At 39.6% G+C, this 18,463-nt stretch overlaps 1 protein-coding gene and 1 long non-coding RNA gene across 4 annotated transcripts in view; one reads left to right on the top strand and one right to left on the bottom strand.

Annotated features, from left to right (window-relative positions):
- Positions 1-39: 39 nt before the first annotated feature.
- LOC107078353 (uncharacterized) lies at positions 40-17,438 on the top strand. Of its 2 annotated transcripts, none has more exons than XR_001479298.2 (3): positions 40-252; positions 5,721-5,806; positions 16,746-17,438. It is a non-coding gene; the product is annotated as an uncharacterized lncRNA (long non-coding RNA). The 2 variants fall into 2 exon arrangements; XR_001479299.2 differs by lacking the exon at positions 40-252 and adding an exon at positions 2,674-2,836.
- Positions 6,600-18,463, bottom strand: part of LOC102693097 (zinc finger protein GLIS1) — a 95,652-nt gene continuing 83,788 nt past the window's right edge. For both annotated transcript variants that reach the window (XM_006634744.3, XM_015355230.2), the window contains exons 9-11: positions 11,409-11,587; positions 8,701-8,856; positions 6,600-7,257 (exon numbers count right to left, since the gene is read on the bottom strand). In XM_006634744.3, coding sequence (XP_006634807.3) covers positions 7,121-7,257; positions 8,701-8,856; positions 11,409-11,587 — 472 coding nt within the window. In that variant the 3' untranslated portion in view covers positions 6,600-7,120. The remainder of the gene's footprint in view (positions 7,258-8,700; positions 8,857-11,408; positions 11,588-18,463) is intronic.

Genomic DNA, 18,463 nt, shown 5'->3' with positions numbered 1-18,463 from the left:
ACATATCCACTTCCATGCCGAAACGACAGCCTTTTCTTTTCAATAAACGCGTCTCTAGATGTTCCAAGACAACATAACTTAGCGCGGTACGGTGTCGAGACTTGTTAAAAGGTTTATAGCACGCTTACTTATTTAACCCCAGGGTGCCTGCGACGCACGACACCCCCTCGTGTCTTGTTTTATTAGTGAAATGCTCAAGCCCAGAAATCCGAGCTCAGCCGTGTCATCGAAAGGATTAAAACTTGAAGCCAGGTAAGGGTGAGAGTTCAGTGAGTCACTGTAAGGTGTGCTCTGTATTAACTGATAAGCGCGTTTTAATTAACTATTCAAGAATGAAGTTCACAACTGCGATGCGTTTGATTGATTGCAATAGAAAGTTCAGACTTCAGTGTCTTGACAAAACGGAATGATGAGTCAGCAGTGTACACAGTTTCTTGAGAAACCGGGTGTAGTGCAGTTCGCTTTTCATGGTGAAGGGAGATTAGTTTTAACAAGTATTACACAGCCACGTTTTAAAGTTCTCCTACTCCGTATCAAACCACCGTGAAGTTACATCTTCCTCTAGTCCATCTGAACATGAAGAAAACCACGAATTAATCCAGGAGCGTTTCCGTACTGTCCAAAGTCTATGAAAATGCACTTGAAAGAATGTAGTAATTCTTTGAGTGGTGGGTAAATCGATGTAAGATGGTTTTGGGGCAAATATCACTGAACTCCGCCTGTTTCTCCGTTAGGTACCATTAGAGCCTGAAAAACAAATGGTGTTTCTGGTTCGGTTTGTATCTGTATATCGCTCTGTGCAGGTCTGTAATGGAATACAATTGTATGTTCTTCGTTGATATTAGAAACGAGATAAATCGGCACAGTATTATGACGTACAGATTTAGAAGATGACCCATCTAATGCCAGTTCGGGCTGACTTGTTTTATAGTGCCCCCATCTCACCAATTACACTAGTTGGCTGAAAAATAACTCTAGTTTCAAACAAGGAAATGTTGACGTGGAGTGTTCATAGACATTGGCATGGAGTGTATTTAAATGGCTACAAAACATGTTTTTAAAATGACTCCCATCTTGTATGGAACCTGCCCTCCCTGGTGCTCCTGTCTTAAAATCGCATGGCGAATCAGTATAGTATAGCGTCTCTGAACGTGTTTCCGAGGTAGGGCTGCGTGGCTCCCCAGCGGTGTATAAAGCGCTTCGAAATCCCTCAGATTGAAAAGCGAAGGATGATCAGTATTGACGTATCGTGAAAGGCGATATAAAATAAAGTAGTTCAGGTGGGTAGCTGCGTCAGCATGCGTAGGCTGCAAAGGAACAAGTAATAGGTTTATTCCATGCTGGAAAAAAGAAGAAAGAGAACACAACGTTTCGGCCGTGGAGCCTTCTTCAGGTGTATAAAATAAAGGCCGATATAAAATAAATAAAGGCCGTCCTCACTCAGATTCGTTTAAATTCGGGACGAGCGAAATAAGCGCCTGGAAAAGGCCTAACCCCGTGTGGTCCACTAGGTGGCAGTCGAAGAACGCGTCAACCGACGTAAAACGGGAGTGATGAATTGCAGATGCTTTTAAAAATCATTTGGTATTTGAAAACGCTGATTTTTTTTTAATGCTTTAAAAATATCCGGTAATGAGTTATTTTCTTTTTACAGCCCCACCCACCCCCTTTCCAGAGGATTTAGTGCGGGTGTTTCTCATTAACAATTACCACCGGCCTGCAGTATGAGCCGGCGAGGACAGAAAGGTGCTTTGGGACTCTCTGTGCGAAGTCGTCACTATATCCCTCTTATTCCATAAGTCATTATTATTTTAGCGTATTTTGACGATTTAAATAGTAATCTCACTGGTAAGTAAAATATTAAATTTATAGGGTATGGCTTGTCTGATGTTACTCTGAACAGTATTTTCTTTAAAAGTACGTCTTTAAAACCCTAGGTTTAACGGACTAATAATAGTGGGGGGACTTATTTGTAATTGTCCGTTAAATCACGAATTAAGTTTTTTTTTCCCCCAGGGCCCCACCAAAAAAAACAATATATATGCTATACTGAGTATACAGTGTATGCTTTGAATGTCTTTTGACTATGTTTGAACCATAGCAATCAAGGAAAATCCGTACTGTGCTTTTTTTTAAATCATAAATACACAAGCTCTTTATTTCATGTGCTGTAAATCTCCCGTTTAAAGTTCGCTGAAGCCTGCGAAACACGAACACCACCCATCGTGAGCAATTGGCCTACCGTAGCCCCGTATGACGCCACTGAATTTGAATTTTAAGTGTTGTATTTATTTTCACGTTGTTTTATTTGTGCAGGTTACGGACCTTTTTCAGTTCACTTTGTCATTCGGCACTTATTTCGTTCTCTTTCGTTCCTCCTGGGCTGCGGTGCACAGGACACTAGACCAGTCAGCATAATAGTACAACACAAACACACGAGGAGGGGGACAGACAACCATTAGCAGCTACTGAGGTAGTATTGGTATACAAGTAAAAAAATAACCAATGTAATGAGGAGATAGATGCATGAATAAATGGGTATTTACAGTAGTATAAGTAGTAATGTGTAAATAAGCCTTGTGAACTACAGGGGTGGGGTGGAGGAGCAGGAGACAAGTGCAGAAAAGAGTAGTCATGATAGGACGCGACAGTGCAAACATTACAAGGCATCCAGTCAGTGAGACGGTGGCGATGGCACCGGCAGCGGGTGGTGGTGAGGCCGTGTGCTGTTTGGAATTCAGTCATCTAACAGCCTGCGGGGAAAAAGCTATTCCTGAGCTTGGTGGTGCTGCGATACCGTCTTCCAGAAGGCAGGGGTGTGAAGAGACTGAAAAGGGTGAGAGGGGGGTCTTTGATAATGATACGTGCTCTCCTGGCGTATTGTTAGCATCAGTGTATTTTAAAAAAAAATGTTCCCGTTAATAAATTTGCTAAAAGCATACGAAACACAAACGCCCATCGTGGAAAATTTGCCAGCTGTTATTGTAGGGAAACTCCGGTATTTCTGGTTTTACGGGGAAAAAAATCCCTGTAGCAGATTCTGTTGAAGCCCGAAGTCCGTTCTTGGAGTTACTGAGGATGTTGGGTGTCATTGACATTGGGAAAACGTTTACGGGGGGCTGTGCAAAATATATTATGCTTCAGGTCCCTTTATTTTGTGAGCTGAAATGCTAAATTAAGGAACCGTGTAGCTAAGTTGACAACGACGAGCTGTGAATGATCAGAGGTATAAGGGCCCTAAGCATCAAAGAAGAGTTTGGTGTTAATGAGCTGTTGATCGCCGAGTGGCCTGGACAGTAACTACCAGGGTAACTAACGCGCAGGCCAGGGTCCGCCTCAGAATGAGAAGACGGAGAGAGATGTCTTGAATGTCAAATGTAGACTCATTTTAAAAAAAATGTTTTCATAGCATTATCATACAATATTTGTGAGAGTCTGAGGCATCCACTCAACTCTTTTGTGAAAGTGAAACATCTAGGGATAAAATGTTAAAAAAAATATTTGGTGCTGGGCACATCCTCGCATAAATACATCCACAGTCTTTAGCCTGAATAATTTCAGTATCAGTATTATGTGGATTGTGTCTTTGTGACATTTGTTTTCTAAACCATATGCAATAGGTATATAACATCTACTATAGGAATCAGACACTCCATTTACCCTATAGGTAGCACACAAAATCAGTTTAAATTCAAATGAGGACATCCCAGTGATAACTTTTGACTACACAAAGATTTTGGATATGCTTTTCAATTTTCTGTATGCAGGGATTATCTTTAAACTGCTGGACTAAAATGAACAATTCTTCCTTAACTGGATGCTGATGTTGAACAGTGTTGCCTGGTTAGCCTTGTATATGATATTTATACATGCTAAAGGAATGAAAGAAAGAAACACATTCCTAAATGTATTTACTTCTTTCATATGGCAGTACACATTAAACATATTTCAAATGAGCTTCTTTAAAAGTTTTCAGATGGGTTTGGTTGCTCATCAGGGGAATTCTGTACTTATTAAGTATATATATATAATTAAATAACAAGGAGGCAAACTTCAATCCTAGTAATGTGAACACAATGTTTTTTTTTTGTGTAAACATGTTTGGCCATTTTCAAAAGTCTGAATTCCCCTTTGGTTATCATCTTAAGTGCCCTTGATAGTTTCCAGCCACATGATGTGGTTTATTTTAATATACGGAAAAAAAAAAACAATTTCATCTCCATTTCAAGCCTTCAGAAAGAAAACAGTAAATAGACGTTCTGAGACATGAATTAAAGCTTAAAAATTATGAATTGTGAACGTTAACCCCCCAAAAAAAATTCTGTGCCTTGCAGAAGTACTCAGACCTTTGCACAGATCTCACATTCTGCTTCTTTTTACTGTATATTGCAGTCTTTTGAAGTATCAACTAATTTGTTACACTGCATACACAACCACCTGCACACTAGTCCACAGTTTGCCTGCAAGATAAAACCAAAAACTCTTCTTGAATCTCGTGTGGATTTTGTGACAAAGCCCTTAAGTGAGGCTCCAAGTATGTGGCAATAGATTTTGTGGCCATACAAGAAAGTGGTCTTAATGCAAGTCCTGCTACACCATCCTGTCAAGCATTGGTGCTGTAGTTATGTTCTAGTTCTTACCAAGCTTATCAAGACTGGAACCTAATTGGAGCAAAGTACTGGGGGAAACCTGCTTCAGGCACAAAGCTGGGACACAAAATTCAGCTTCCAACTGGACAGTGACCCAAAGAACAAGGCCACAGCTACTCTGGAGTGGCTTGAGAATAATTAAAACAAAATTGGTCCTGACCTGAATCCTATTGAGAATCTGTGGAAAGACTCGCACACTGCTGTGGGTAAGCAATCTTTAAGCAACAACTTGGGCAAAACGTGTGCCAGACCTGTGTGGAAAGTTGGTAGAGACTTACCCTAAAATAATTGCAGCCAAAGGTGCTTCCACCAAATATTGAGATCACAGAGCTCGGCATCAGCATATGTCAGTACTTGCTCTTTAGTTTTTGCCGATATTTACTGTAACGTATCTCACCCCTAGGTTTCTTCAGTTTGAATGTTCAGGATTTGAATAAAATAGTAAGTATTGAGCTTTGAAAAATGTGCATGCACCATCTGGTTATTTCTCAGAATGGTACACCGTAGTAAGGGTCTGAAAACATTTACAATGAACTGTATGCAAGAGGATGGAGGCTTTGTTTTTTTTTTCTAGTTTGAAAATGGAAATTAGGTGGTATTAAATGTATGCACATACTTCATTCTGTTGTGGTGAAGCACTGCACTCTATTTTTCAATGAAGAATTACAAAATGTAAATTATAACCTACAATCACGCACAGTGAGTGATTCTGGGCATTTCCTAAAACTAAGAATTACTTTTTTTAACTTGATCAAAGGCCAGCTTTGTTGTTTTTTTTTCCTTTGTTTTCTAAGACTACATGGTCTAAGTACATGGACTCTGACTTGAGAAACAGGTTATCTGTCCTAAACTAGAATTTCCTTTGAGATACCCGTCTGCTGTGCAGTGGAGTATATTATGTGGTCAACAATAAATCATTTAAATCATATTTTAAAATAAACGAAGACTTACTCAAAATTGTCAATTCAAAAATAAACAGCGTTAAGAGCTACTGTACAAAAGTACGTTTGAGGACAGGTGTTGACACACTGACTTACAAAGTCTTACATTGTCTGGAAAATCATTCCACAGCCTTGTCCTTGGATCCTCATACTGGGAACTGAAAGACGTCCCGAGTCCACACGGAGTCAAACCGTATGAGCTATGAGCCCTTAAAGGTAAGCAAGGGTATTTTTAAATTTAATTCTGAAACCTACAAGGACTGCGTAGGAGATTTCCATATATGGAGACTATTTCGTAACATGTCGTGTTTTGTTGAAAGACGTCTATTCGTCCGATTATTTTAAATTCAGTAGTAAAATTTCTTGATCTATAAGCACTTTGCTCCTGAGCGGAAGGAAGTGAGATTACAAAAAAAAACCACTAGAGGGCAGTGTTTCTAAAGAAAGGGACAATATTTTATCCTGTTAGCGAAGATATATTGGTATCGCCACTTAGTGACCTCCTGTCTCTAATTTATCTCGGGTTTCTTTCCCAACAGAGAATAATTAAGTGTTCTTGCTGTATGGAACAATATTTAAAAGTAACAAACGAATTATCTCTTGTGCAATCTGTTTCATTGTTACAGTCGTAAAGGTTTTGCAAACTTTCCATTTATTCGGTACAATTTGGCTATTTTGAACAGGAGCAAGTTATTAATTTGCTGATCAAGAGTGTTTCTATAGCCTTTCTGTATCCAGCATGGGATTCAAGTTGGGGCTTACACTAATAAATACGTGTTTACAGCTATATCTGGAGTAAGAAAACTTATGTATTCAGGTGACGTATTTTGAGTGTTATGTGCTCCGTAATTTTCCACAGCGAAGAGTGTGCGTTTTTAACTACAACCAAAGCTACGTTAACTGGTTCCTCAGCAGCTGTGTGGGCCCATCCTTAAGCTAATATTTTTCATCAAAGTAAATCCTTCTCAAATCTTCAGTGAGTCAAAGAAAAAAAAACATTGATTCTGTTGTTGCATGATCATTTATTTCTTAAAAACTTGAAAATATATGAACAATTTAGAATAACTGCTTTAAACAAACTGTACATTTTATACACGCCAGGACTGATCTTTGAGTATTTGCAAGATTGTTTAATAGGACCACATGTTATTCAAACGGGCCACCTGACTTTAGTTTCCCCACAATGTTTTAAAAGGGCTTTCGATTATACTTGGGCTGTGCACCAACCATTGTGCCAAAATGCACAGTACCCGCAACGGAGAACGAAACAGCACAACATTTGGTTTTTTTAAAAAAAAATGCGTTAAAAAACATCACGGCAACAAAAAAAAAGCACCTTCTGAATTTCAGGATATAGTGACCCCAAATAGAGATATTTAAAATGCAGTGGAGAATTTAGAGACGAAGCAGTGAAGCATGGAGGGGGACAGCAACACTGGCAGAATGTGTGACATTAATTTAATTACACCAGGAAGCTCGTCTGTACAATACGTGTTTAAACCGCAGGGTCTTCACCCCTGATCCCACCGCTCATGTCTCCGTGTACACCGATGAAATCTGACTCAAACAGCGGTCAAAGCCGCCTACTTGAAAAAAGACGCTATCCTCTGGGCTCGGGGGGAAATCATGTCCATTTCCGACCGGCATTTCCTGGATCATACTGAAACCTGCGAAGGAGAATATTCGGAAGTCAGAACCACATAAGGAAGAACCGGTTCAGAGTCGCATGAAGTTGTCAGTGCTTTGGGTGTATTTCAGACCTTCTCATTTAAACCTCACTTCAAATCCGGTGACCTCGGTTGAAATTAGATCAGGCAAAAAGTGCGGTGCCGTTTTTATTTAGCCTAAACTCGATTTTAGTTTCTTTTCCATCAGTTTGTTTGAACTTAATTCATGTCCTTTTCGCATTTAAAAATGGGGAGCGCCGTACAATAGGTTCTGCATGGTACCTCCAGTCAGCTGGTAGCCGCGTTTTTAACCTGATGAAATGAACTCCATGCGGCTCAAAGTTTTTTTTTTCCAGGCCAAAAAGAAACTGTCAAGGTTTTCCGACTGCTACACTATAGCTCTGCACAGGGGGAAAAAAAACGGACAAAAGAACGAAATGACTTAAACACTTGGCACAGTTCAAGCTGCACATGTACAGTACTTGCTTTTGAAACCGGTCCTGTCTGTTGTGCTTATTGACAGAAAGGCCTGGTTGTAAATGGAGAGGCATCTCCACCCTCTCGGGTTTGAACAGCTGTCCTTGCACTATTTTGTTTTAAAGTTTATTTTCTTGTTTCAGCTGCCCTGGCTTTTTTTTTTTCTCCTATAGGCAACTTTGTATGAGAGGACAGGCTTAGTAAATCTTCAACAGTTTCTGAACTTGATGGTCTTGACATTCGTAGAATACAGGAATCCACCTTGGGTTCCTGTTTGTTTTTCATTCCAATCACTGGATCGGGCAGCTAAAATTAGTGTCTTCCATATGCAAGCTAATATTTTGTCTTGTTGCCTGAAAGCAGTCGGAGGGCTGGCCACAGGCGCGTTATTGTATCGGATCACACAGGTTCTTTTACAGGCTCAGCAGTCAGGCTGTACAGAATCCACACTGAACAGCTGGTAGTGAGGTCAGGAAGTCCCAGGTTGCTCTGACACAGCTTAGTTTCTCTCTTCTGTTCCGAGTGATCAGTGCCTGCAACTGATAGACTGCAGAAGCTAACTGAACATTGATGGCGTTGAGTGCTGAATGCTCAACCAGGGTTTCGTCAAATGTGGGACAGGAGTGCGACATTATATGTGCACTGTGGGTTGGACAGAAAAGGCAGAGGACTTAGGAGTGAGTTACAATCTTAAGTAACAGCCTACTAAGCAAACTAAAACAGGTGGATGGATCTCCCTAAACCTGGTTTAAGAAATAAGAAGGCAGTGTTTCAAAAAGGGTTTCGCTCTACATATAATAAATAAATACTTTTTGGGTTACATGTCAGAACGAGAATTTAATTTGTGAAATATAGCAGTTTATATACCCCCAAAGAGTCGGTAGCGAGAAACAACATCCCTCACAAAAAAAAAAACACCAACATCTTGTTCTGGGCCGAAGAAGGAGTAACTTTGTACCAGCTCACCTGCGGAGCACGAGTGGGAGGAGGTCATGTGATACCCATTCTGTCGCTGAGGATTAAAGCACTGGGCGTCCCCGGGTAAATGGACGTCACTGACAGATTGTTCCATTCTGTAATTGTCTCCGTAATGGAAGGAACTCTGAAAGCTGCCTTGATAACCTGCAGCGAGAGAGAAAAGCATCACTGAATTTGGAAACCCCAACAGCAATAACTGCAATACAGAATATACATGAGCCTCTTTAACATCTTCAAATATGTACGCATGACAGAAGTGCCTCTTTTGACAAAGTAAAGCCCCGTTTTCCACAATTGTCACTGGTTCAGAAGCTGTGTATTTTCTGAGACCCGTTATTTAAGACTTCTTGCATTGCAGCGCAACAGTAGCAAACACTGGAAATTCACACTTCTGTACTGACTTTCGGGCATCTAAATCCTTAGTCGCATTCTGCTGTCTCCTGCTGAATCCGATATAAGGAATCATTTTGATGCATAATAGCCTCAATAATACATTCTTGAGATGTAGCACTGCATTTAGTGTTTTTTTTTCCAGTTTTCTGGCAAACCTTGTAAGCAGGGAAACATATGTAGAAATACTTTATAGTGAGCTACGCTGAGTTCTTTATTGTGGAAATGCCTTTCTGTCATTAATTTGCTTAATGTGTTGATCACGCTATGGTGGAATTGTCATTTATTCGTAAGAAATGTCTTAAATCCTTTGGAGTACATGTATTTAAAAAAAAACTGAGCTCGTTGGTAGAAAGTGGGCTGTCTGCAGCTATTTATTGACGAAGGCCAGAAAGGGAAGGATTAAATGGTCATCCTCATAAAAGAAAGAGCACATTCATCAGCCCTGGTATGGAACTGTGACAATAAATTCTTAGACTGAACGAGCTCAGTGTAAACCTTTCTATCGCGTATCCTATGGTAAATAATGGACAAGTCTACTTCAGCATTATACCTGGCTTGCTGCATTCAGGGGAGATGAAAAAATATCCAGAGCAAACAGATTTGATTATAGTTATTAAGATTTTAAGTTTAAACGATCCTTTTGTTATGGGGAGACCACATTAATAAAAACAAGCATATTTCTGGGGGAAAAAGGGAAGTGGAGCTTAACTCATCAGGGACTGGGGTTTCCTGTGACAAAGTCTCTTTTGTACCACTTTCAGGGACAGCTTTCTATGAACATTTGTGTCCAAAAGGATAATAACTGTAAAGAACCTTCCTCTTGTGGTTTATCCAGTAATGTTTCGTTGACAATTATCTCAGCTAACCACTATTACAGACTCAGTCATAAAGCTCTCAATAGCATGTGAAAAGAAGTCTCTAAAGTATGTTATTGCTATTATTTTATTAACGATTTATGATTGAGTTTTTTTTTAGTAATTCCCATTATGAACGCAGATGGATGTAATCAAAGTAATTACTTCAACCTGTTATTGTTAGGTTTAAGTGCACGTCCGTGTTTTTGTGTTCTTAAAATGTAAATGTTTGCATATGAAATGACTGGCTAGATCTGAGCTGTTTGGATAAAAGAGAAACAGAAGATTTCTCCCACAGTATGAGCTTCTTCTGTGTGTGCAATGATTTATATTTTGCACACAGCTGTAAATAAAATAGATTACTGGGCTTGATTAAAAACTTATTTGCAAAGGCTGTCCCAGACAATACCGCAAATTTCTTCATTGTTTCTTTTCATATATTGAGAGGATTTATAACCTTGTATGCAGCGACTCAATCGTTCCAGAGCAGAGCTGTTTCTCCTTGTGTCCATTTAGCAGAGGACTGGGGATTTTGCTGTACAGTATTTGCACTGAGCTGCACATACTATCGTGTGAGACTCTGATTTTGAAACCAGCCCTGGCTTTGTCCCAGTTCTTTGTAATAAATGAAGTGACTTTGCTGCAGTTCAAGTAAATTGTTCCTCACAAGTCTATATATCCTTTTTTACAATGCAAAACTGGCAAAAAGATCTTCCTTCCCCCAGAAGATTGTCAAGACCAATAAAGCCCAAAAACTGGTGGTAAAATTGATTCTGTTTCCAAGGTAACTCTCTCGTCCTCTAAATATAATTCACGATCAGAACTGATTGGACCTCTCTCGCATCTAGTGCTGCACCTCATGTTTTAATTCGCATATTTGATGGTAATTTAACAAGAATCACATTGTTTTGCCTTTGTGGAAAAAATAAAGGCCGTAGAAGGGGCCAGTGCATTGCTACTCTATCACAAACTGCTTTCCTTTAGGCTGGTAAGGGAATGAAGTACCAGCACATCAGAAAACAGTACTGTTGGAGTGTATGGGAGAATAATCCAGCTCAAGACCTGTGTGACAGGGAAAGAAAGTCCTATTCACACGTGTTTTAAGGGCATGAGATCATAATGAATGGCAGCCTGGTGGCACAGGGGTCAGCATTACTACCTAGCAGCGCTGGGGCCCTGGGTTCAGTTTGTGGGGTGCTTTCAGCATGTTGGCGTGTTCTCCCCATGTTCGTGTGGGTTTCTGCTAGATGCTGCAGTTTCCTCCCACAGCCCAAAGCCATGGTGGGGGAAACCCTGCTCCTAGAAAAACTGTCCCTAGCTGTGAGGGTGTCTGTGTCTCTCCCAGCCAGAGTCTATTGTGCTGGATAAAGCGGGTGGAAAAGGGAGGGTGGGATCATAATGGCCCCAAGGAGTACTCCCCATTGTCAAAATAGACATTCCCTGTTGTACCTTCATGGGCCGCTGGGTCATGGAAGTGGGTGTAGGGTTTGTGTTGAACAGGGAGCTGCTGATCATGGGGCAGCTGGGCCTGTGAGGACGAAGAGCTGTGCTTCTCCAGCGGAGTGGGGGGTGGCGCTACGCTCTTCATCGGGCTCAGGCCTGGAGAGAGGAGAGGAGTGGCGGCGAGCCTGCCAGGAGAAGAAAAGGGGAAAGTCACATGAACCCCTACGGAAAACTCAGCAAGATCCACCAGAATGTCACTTTGAGACGAATACTTTTCCCCCCAACGGATCTTTGGGTTTTCATAGTTCCACGCCATCGATGTTCTATGCAAATCACTCTTGGCAATACTTGTCTATGGAAGAGTGCATTACAGACCGATATCACTGCCAAATTCTGATTGCAGTTCAATACATAATACAACTCCATTACATTCACTGAATTAAATAACAGAACATATTGTACCCTTTTACAGAGGCAAGTGCATTATTTTGCATGCTGGTAGTAAAAAACTATCAATTCAAAATGGGAGATACTGAGCTCGAAGAGGCTACGTGTGAAAAAGACTTGGTTCTTGATGTTGACATCTTCAAAACAGTATGGGGAAGCGATAAAGAAGGCAAACAAATTGGTAGAATATGTGGTCAAAAGTGCAGAATTCAAATCATGGGATGTTGCATTAAAATTGTACGACACATTAGTAAGGTCTTGTTAAGAACAGTGTACAACCTATTAGTTCCCACTTTATAGAAATGTTGCTGCTCTGGATTCGGCTCAATGAAGAGCAACCAGTTCTACTCCAGGACTTAAAGTAATTCAACCCTGACAGGCTGAAAGTATTCAAAATTGTTGACAAAGTCAGTGCAGCAGCCATCCCCCTTTCAGAGGAGATTCTGACCAGGAGGTGTTCAGTCATGATCCCACAGCTCTGCACCACTGACTCCTCAGCCAAGCACAGACCTGTGGTTCCTCTCGTACCGAGCTGGATTATTATTGCAACAGCACATCATCAATAGGGTAAAGAATACACCGATTCATGAACCATAGGACACAAGCTACCCAGCCATGTTGTGGAAGCCAGTACCCTGACTTTGTTGAAGAAACCGCAAAGTAAATTAAAATAAAAAAAAAACACTAGAAGAGATCAATCGGATCAATAAGATTGAAAGGAGGCCCCCCACCTGAGTGACACACAGCAGATCAGGTGGAGGAGAGTGAAACTGCTTCGCTAATTGAATTAAGGGGCAACATTTAGGGAGGAATTTAGCCAAGACCCCCAAGGCTAGTACTCCTATTGAAAAGTGTGATCAAATAGTCGGGATCTGAAACAACTCACTTGAAAGATGCCACCTCCTTCAGCACAAGATCCCTGGTCCTCATACTGGGGCATTTCAAATTTCTTGTACCATAGGTTGTGGGTTCTTTGGTTGAACTCTTGGAGGAAATACCACTGATGACAGGGAAGAGTGTGGGTGTCCTTGTTTTGAAAGATGTTTAACTAAAATGCATAACAGATATCCACAGATCCCTTTAAGGTAGCATTTGACCTGCTCCACAGGCCACTACTCAGTAGCGCACTGAAAAGCAACACGAGCGTATTACATTACATTGTACTATCATTGTTGACTCCCAAGTACTGCACAGTGTGATATTATCCAAAAGCATTATTGAGTTACAACTACAGAGGACTGCAGGATAGACCAATCTCTCTCTCAAGTTTCAGCTACAAAATGACACGGTGTAGACTGATGTATCAATACCAAAATTATACAGTTCATATACTGAAACAATCATGAACTGAATCAAAACTGCAATATATTACAGCCCAATACTACTACACAACTTCAGTTCCCAATCTGTGGTCTAAAGACCTTTGTGGTTCTGTGTGAAAGAAGGCATACAGCAAGAAAAAGCTTAGATAAACCAAACCCAATCAAAATTCAATTAATAAATTCACCCAGATCTTAATATCTCATTACTACCAGCAGTGCAATTATTTTTAGTTTTTTTTTTATAAATTAGATGTAGCTTCTTATATCAAATTCCTACATTACAGTATTCCTTACTAACACTACAACAGATTGTTATTCTAAGGTAATAAGATGCTGTAGACTATAGTACTGGATTCAAGCTACAGAACGACACAGAACCACATCTAAGTAAAATCTACGAAACAGCATATTATACATCAGTGCAATACTTCACTGCAGCTGAAATAAAAGGTAGACAAATATGACCACTGTTTATGTCTATAGTGCGTTATAGATCATTAATGAATTCCACCTAAATACATTTGGTGACTAACATCACTGATGAATTATTACTGAAAAGTACTGCATTGCAGACCAATGTCATTACTAAATTTCAATTTCAAATTTCAATAAATTAAATATCATTGCTGAATGCCACCAGCATAATACAACATAACATGATATAATACTGTATACAGGATCTGTGAGGTTTCAACAGGGCTGAAATTGTTAAAGTGTAGTTCCTCTATTTGGATGTATTTGCTAATCTAATCATTTAACCGCATACTAATCTTTTTTTGTTTTACCCACTTTTTAACTATAAAACAGAATAATTAAAGCCCTATTGCTCTGGCAGTCCCTTAACAGTACATTTGGATTTGTGATCTCCCTACGTCCCCAAGATTCAGTACTTCAGAAGTTCAGAGGGCTTGTAAATCTCTTACGACAGGCAGCAGCTACAGTAAATGTTGCAACAGGACTAGTTTAGATATAAAATTTATAAAACAAGTGGAAACTACATGGAAGTGCATTCACAGCTGAGAACAAAAGTCATTTCTTTACATAAAGGCTTGTGGAACAAGCTACATGACCATGTTGTTGAAGCTGGAACCCTGTCCTCTCTCAAGAAACAGCTGGATGAGATCTTTGGATCAATTCACTGCTATCCATCAATCCAGATGGGCTGCATGGCCTGCTCTTGTTTGCAACCCTTCTTCAAATATGGTTCCCTTGGTGAACTGGTGCACAGATGCCTCAGTGTTTATAAACACTACCTGGTTTGGAAGGAAAGCGCCAGAGGGGTCTGAGCGATTTTACTGAACAATGTTGTTAGAATCTGTTAGAGGCAAAGAGGTTGAATAAATGAACAATGTCAATTTTTGCATGCAAAACAGAATTCATCACAGCACTGCCAGAAAAAGAATCTTACTAGATTGTTTTGGACAATCTAATTTTTCTTCCAGTATGCAGAGGAGGGATGTACAGTCACCTGCGGTTTGATGAGGTTTATTCTCTAATTGACCCGCCTGCTCTGAGCCCCTGTCACTGTGATGACTATTATATGGAGGCAGTGTCACTGTGGTGTCCAGGAACACACAAAGGTTCTTGATAAGAGTTGCCATTTGGTACCCACATAATTACAGTATGTGCAGATATTTAAACAAGATTACAGTTTTGACACTATAATCATAATAATCTTTCTGGAACTGATATGAAGGTGAGAATAAGGATTAGAATCTGTGCACATACAGTATTTTAGTTACAGTAATCCACAAGTGTGTCAACAAAAAACAAACCGCTCAATGAAATGGTGGGCTCCACAGGTGAGTGTACATAGCAAACCTAGGATACACAATAGAGGTTGACTTGTATTCAGGGACTCTCCTGATGCTGTGATCTTCAAAGCCTTAGTGACTCTATTCATGTCATTGGATTTGGAAGATAACATTACCGTCTTTATTCTCTATGGAATGTTGCAGCTTATTCCTTTTAATTGCTTGGAAACCACAGAGGATGCATCTTGCATTCATTTCCGTTGTGATGCCTAACAGACAGCTGATTTCAAAGGAGCTGTCATGCTCTTTGAAAAGAATGACATTGATTTGCATTGTAAGTGTATATGGTATCAACAAGTTCCATTGATTGTCGGCTCAGGGGGCTACATTTCCCTGTGAATGAATGTTTTAGTTTTTCTATGATGGCACAAGCAGCTAAGGTGGGATCCTAGTGACTTTCTGCACAAGACTGTAAATACAGACAGCACTTGTCACTCATATATTTTGCAGCTGTTAAGTGTAAGATACAAACAGCTGACAGAGTGCACATACTGCAGGTCTTATTTTATTAAGAAATCTGGAGAATTCGTTGATTTAGCGAAACCGTTCTTACATCTGATATTCCACATCGAGAAACCAAATTTTATATTTAACCTCCTGTGTTTTAGAGAAAAGGGAAACAAAATAAGAAAAGGGAACCTCTTTGGGTTTTCTAACAAAATATTTATTGTATCTACCAGATGGTTTATTTAATCCATTAGAAGAGTCATAAAAAGCAGGAATTTTACATGGCTGAGTAAATACCACAACCTTTGATCTTCTAACATTAGTGCAATTCTTTTTACTATTGTGATAGTGGATTCCAAGCAGTAAACATTCCAATATATTATAATTATTTGTATCATTGTTTTTAATTCTTTGGTAACTTAGAGTACATGAAGAGAAAGCACCAGGTGTATAAAGAACAAAACTCATTCCAAATGGTGTTATATGAACAAAAGGAATTCTTGTTTTGGAACAGTGTGCAATCCATTATTGAGACCCACACACTGATTATGACTGTGATTATGATATTTTGTATTCATAATTCAAGACTGTTGGAATCCTAAAGTTAGTCTAAGGGGCCACATAAAAAAGTGTCAATGTCACCTTTATCTTAAATAAGAAAAGATGCACAACAGGTCATAAAACATTGGGGAAATGCCTATCTTTGGATTTAAATTTGATTTACAAATGCTTAGATAACTAAATGGAGTGCCATTAGGAATCTGTATTAGGACCACTTCAGATCCTAACTTTCATCAATTATATAAATTCTGGTATAGTTAGTAAACTAGTCAGGATTGCGGGTGATATCAGATTAGGATATCACTGATGAACCAGCAAGTGAAATTGAAAAAAAAAAAGATAAAATTCAAGACTGGGCAAACACCTGGCAGATGATGTTTAATGCAGCATGCAGGTAATACAGAAAACTAAGCTTGTACAGGCTATTTATGAAAAAGACTTTCTTCACTTATGTTGATACATCACTTATGTCTTCTAAACAATGTGAGGAAGCAAAAGAAAAAGATTAAATATTAGCACACATAGTTAACAGCATATAACTTAAATCAAAGGATGTTAAAATTGTACAATGCAGTAGTAAGACTACATTTAAAAATATTGTCTCCGTATTTTTGTCACTATGTTCTAAAACATTATTGCTGCTCTAGGAGCACTTCAAAGAAGAGCAACCAGACATTCCAGGGCCTCAGGAAATCTTCTACACTGACAGGCTGAACATTTCTGAACCTTTGAACCTTTTTATTCTTGAACAGGGAAGACTACAAGAGGAACTGACACAAATATTCCAAATCATTCGAGGACATTGACAAGTCAACCCAGCGGACTTCAGAATCAATGAGCCACCGAATGTTGTTGTGGGAGTATGGGACCAGCTACCCAGCCATGCTGCTGAAAGTGATAACCTGGCTTCTTTCAAGAGCTGGCTGAAGGAAAGTCTCCGATAATGTAGCTTGACTAATGACCAAGTGAACTGGACAGTGCAAATGGTTTCTAATGGTTTTAACAAAACAGACGTTTCAGCAACCATTACATCAAAGTTCCTATAATCAGCCCTACTCATTGTCATTCTTCAAACAGTTAACATTGTGCTTCTTATAACTACAATTACCAGCTTAGTAACTGCTCAACACTACACAGCTTTTTAAACTGAATTAAAAAAAACATTCTTAAGGCATGAAACCTCCTGTCTAAACTAGGGCATAGTACACCACTACAAACTTCTCAAGAAACTGTCTGCAAGTAGCAAAACATATCATCGTCAGTTTAACATCTATCAGGACAACACTTATTCAGCAGCGATCACCACATATTTCTAAACCTGTGCCCAAACAGCGAGAAAACCTCAAGTTTGCTTTAAAATGCTACTATGGGGCATAGACCTTATACACAGTGTCAGTATGCCTCTGTAGTCTTCATTTCAAATAAAAGTGAATATTGCTAATCCAGTCTTTGGAAGCAGCCCAATGTGTTACCATGTGTTTCTGTGGAGAGCTAGCCCTCTGGGGAGCTGCTGTCAGCACAAACTCAGGAAACAGTTATACTGTTCATATTTTTACAACTAGCCTCTATATGCAGCTAAAGTGAATCATAAGCTAATCATTGCCAGGTGCCTGCATCTAGTCTGTAGGAATGAGAAGAATCTTTCATATGCAATATAAATCTTTCAGCGGTATTTACCTTTGCTGATCATCTTCATGTTTTTAGTCTTTTCAAACGAGCGTCTTTTCTGAGGTCGCTAGGTTTGAGACTCATAAGCCCTCTGCAAACAGGCTGCAGTAGGTTAAAGGGCTTCAGATGGATTTTGTGGTATTAATAGAGAAAAAGCTGCATCGGGAGGTGTTTATATATGAAAGGCTCTTCAACATGGCCTTAGAAAGGTAATACAAATTCAGGAATTTAACTGTTGTTTGGAGAGTGTCACCTCTTCCCTTGAGGGGAATTTCTAATGCCTTCAGCAGGTCCCCTCTACACCAGATAATATTGATTCTTCAGTAGTTTAAGTGCTGAATTAAGCTGCGCAGAGCACTTTGTTGATGTATACTGGAGCACACACAACAACCGCCTTGGTTGGTAGCCTCCATTAACAGGAGGTTATCAACATCAAAAAATATCCAAAGGTTCCTCTCAGGAATGATCGAAATCCTTCAGCTCACCCGTGATCATCTGAAATACTGTATGCATTGTTTTTAAACATGATCACAGCTGAAGGATCATTGCTTGTGAAAGTGAACAATTTGAGTCAGTCCTGTAATTTTAGAGAGAGGGGAATCTCTTAACGGGGGCAAAAAATGAAAAAAAAAACACCCACACAAGAGCATGTGCTTATAATTCACATTGGAAAAAAATAACATGTATCGCAGTCTCTGAAGTACAGTAATTAAGTTACAGAGGCAAATGTTCTTGTTTTATGGTTTTTGCAAGCTCCCACAATACTCTGCATGAAACACCATCGACCTTATTCCACAATTTT

The sequence above is a fragment of the Lepisosteus oculatus genome, chromosome 9 (assembly GCF_040954835.1).
Source record: "Lepisosteus oculatus isolate fLepOcu1 chromosome 9, fLepOcu1.hap2, whole genome shotgun sequence".
NCBI classification, from domain to species: domain Eukaryota; kingdom Metazoa; phylum Chordata; class Actinopteri; order Semionotiformes; family Lepisosteidae; genus Lepisosteus; species Lepisosteus oculatus.
The sequence above is the reverse complement of the archived record's forward strand: the minus strand, read 5'-3'. Positions and strand labels throughout refer to the sequence as shown.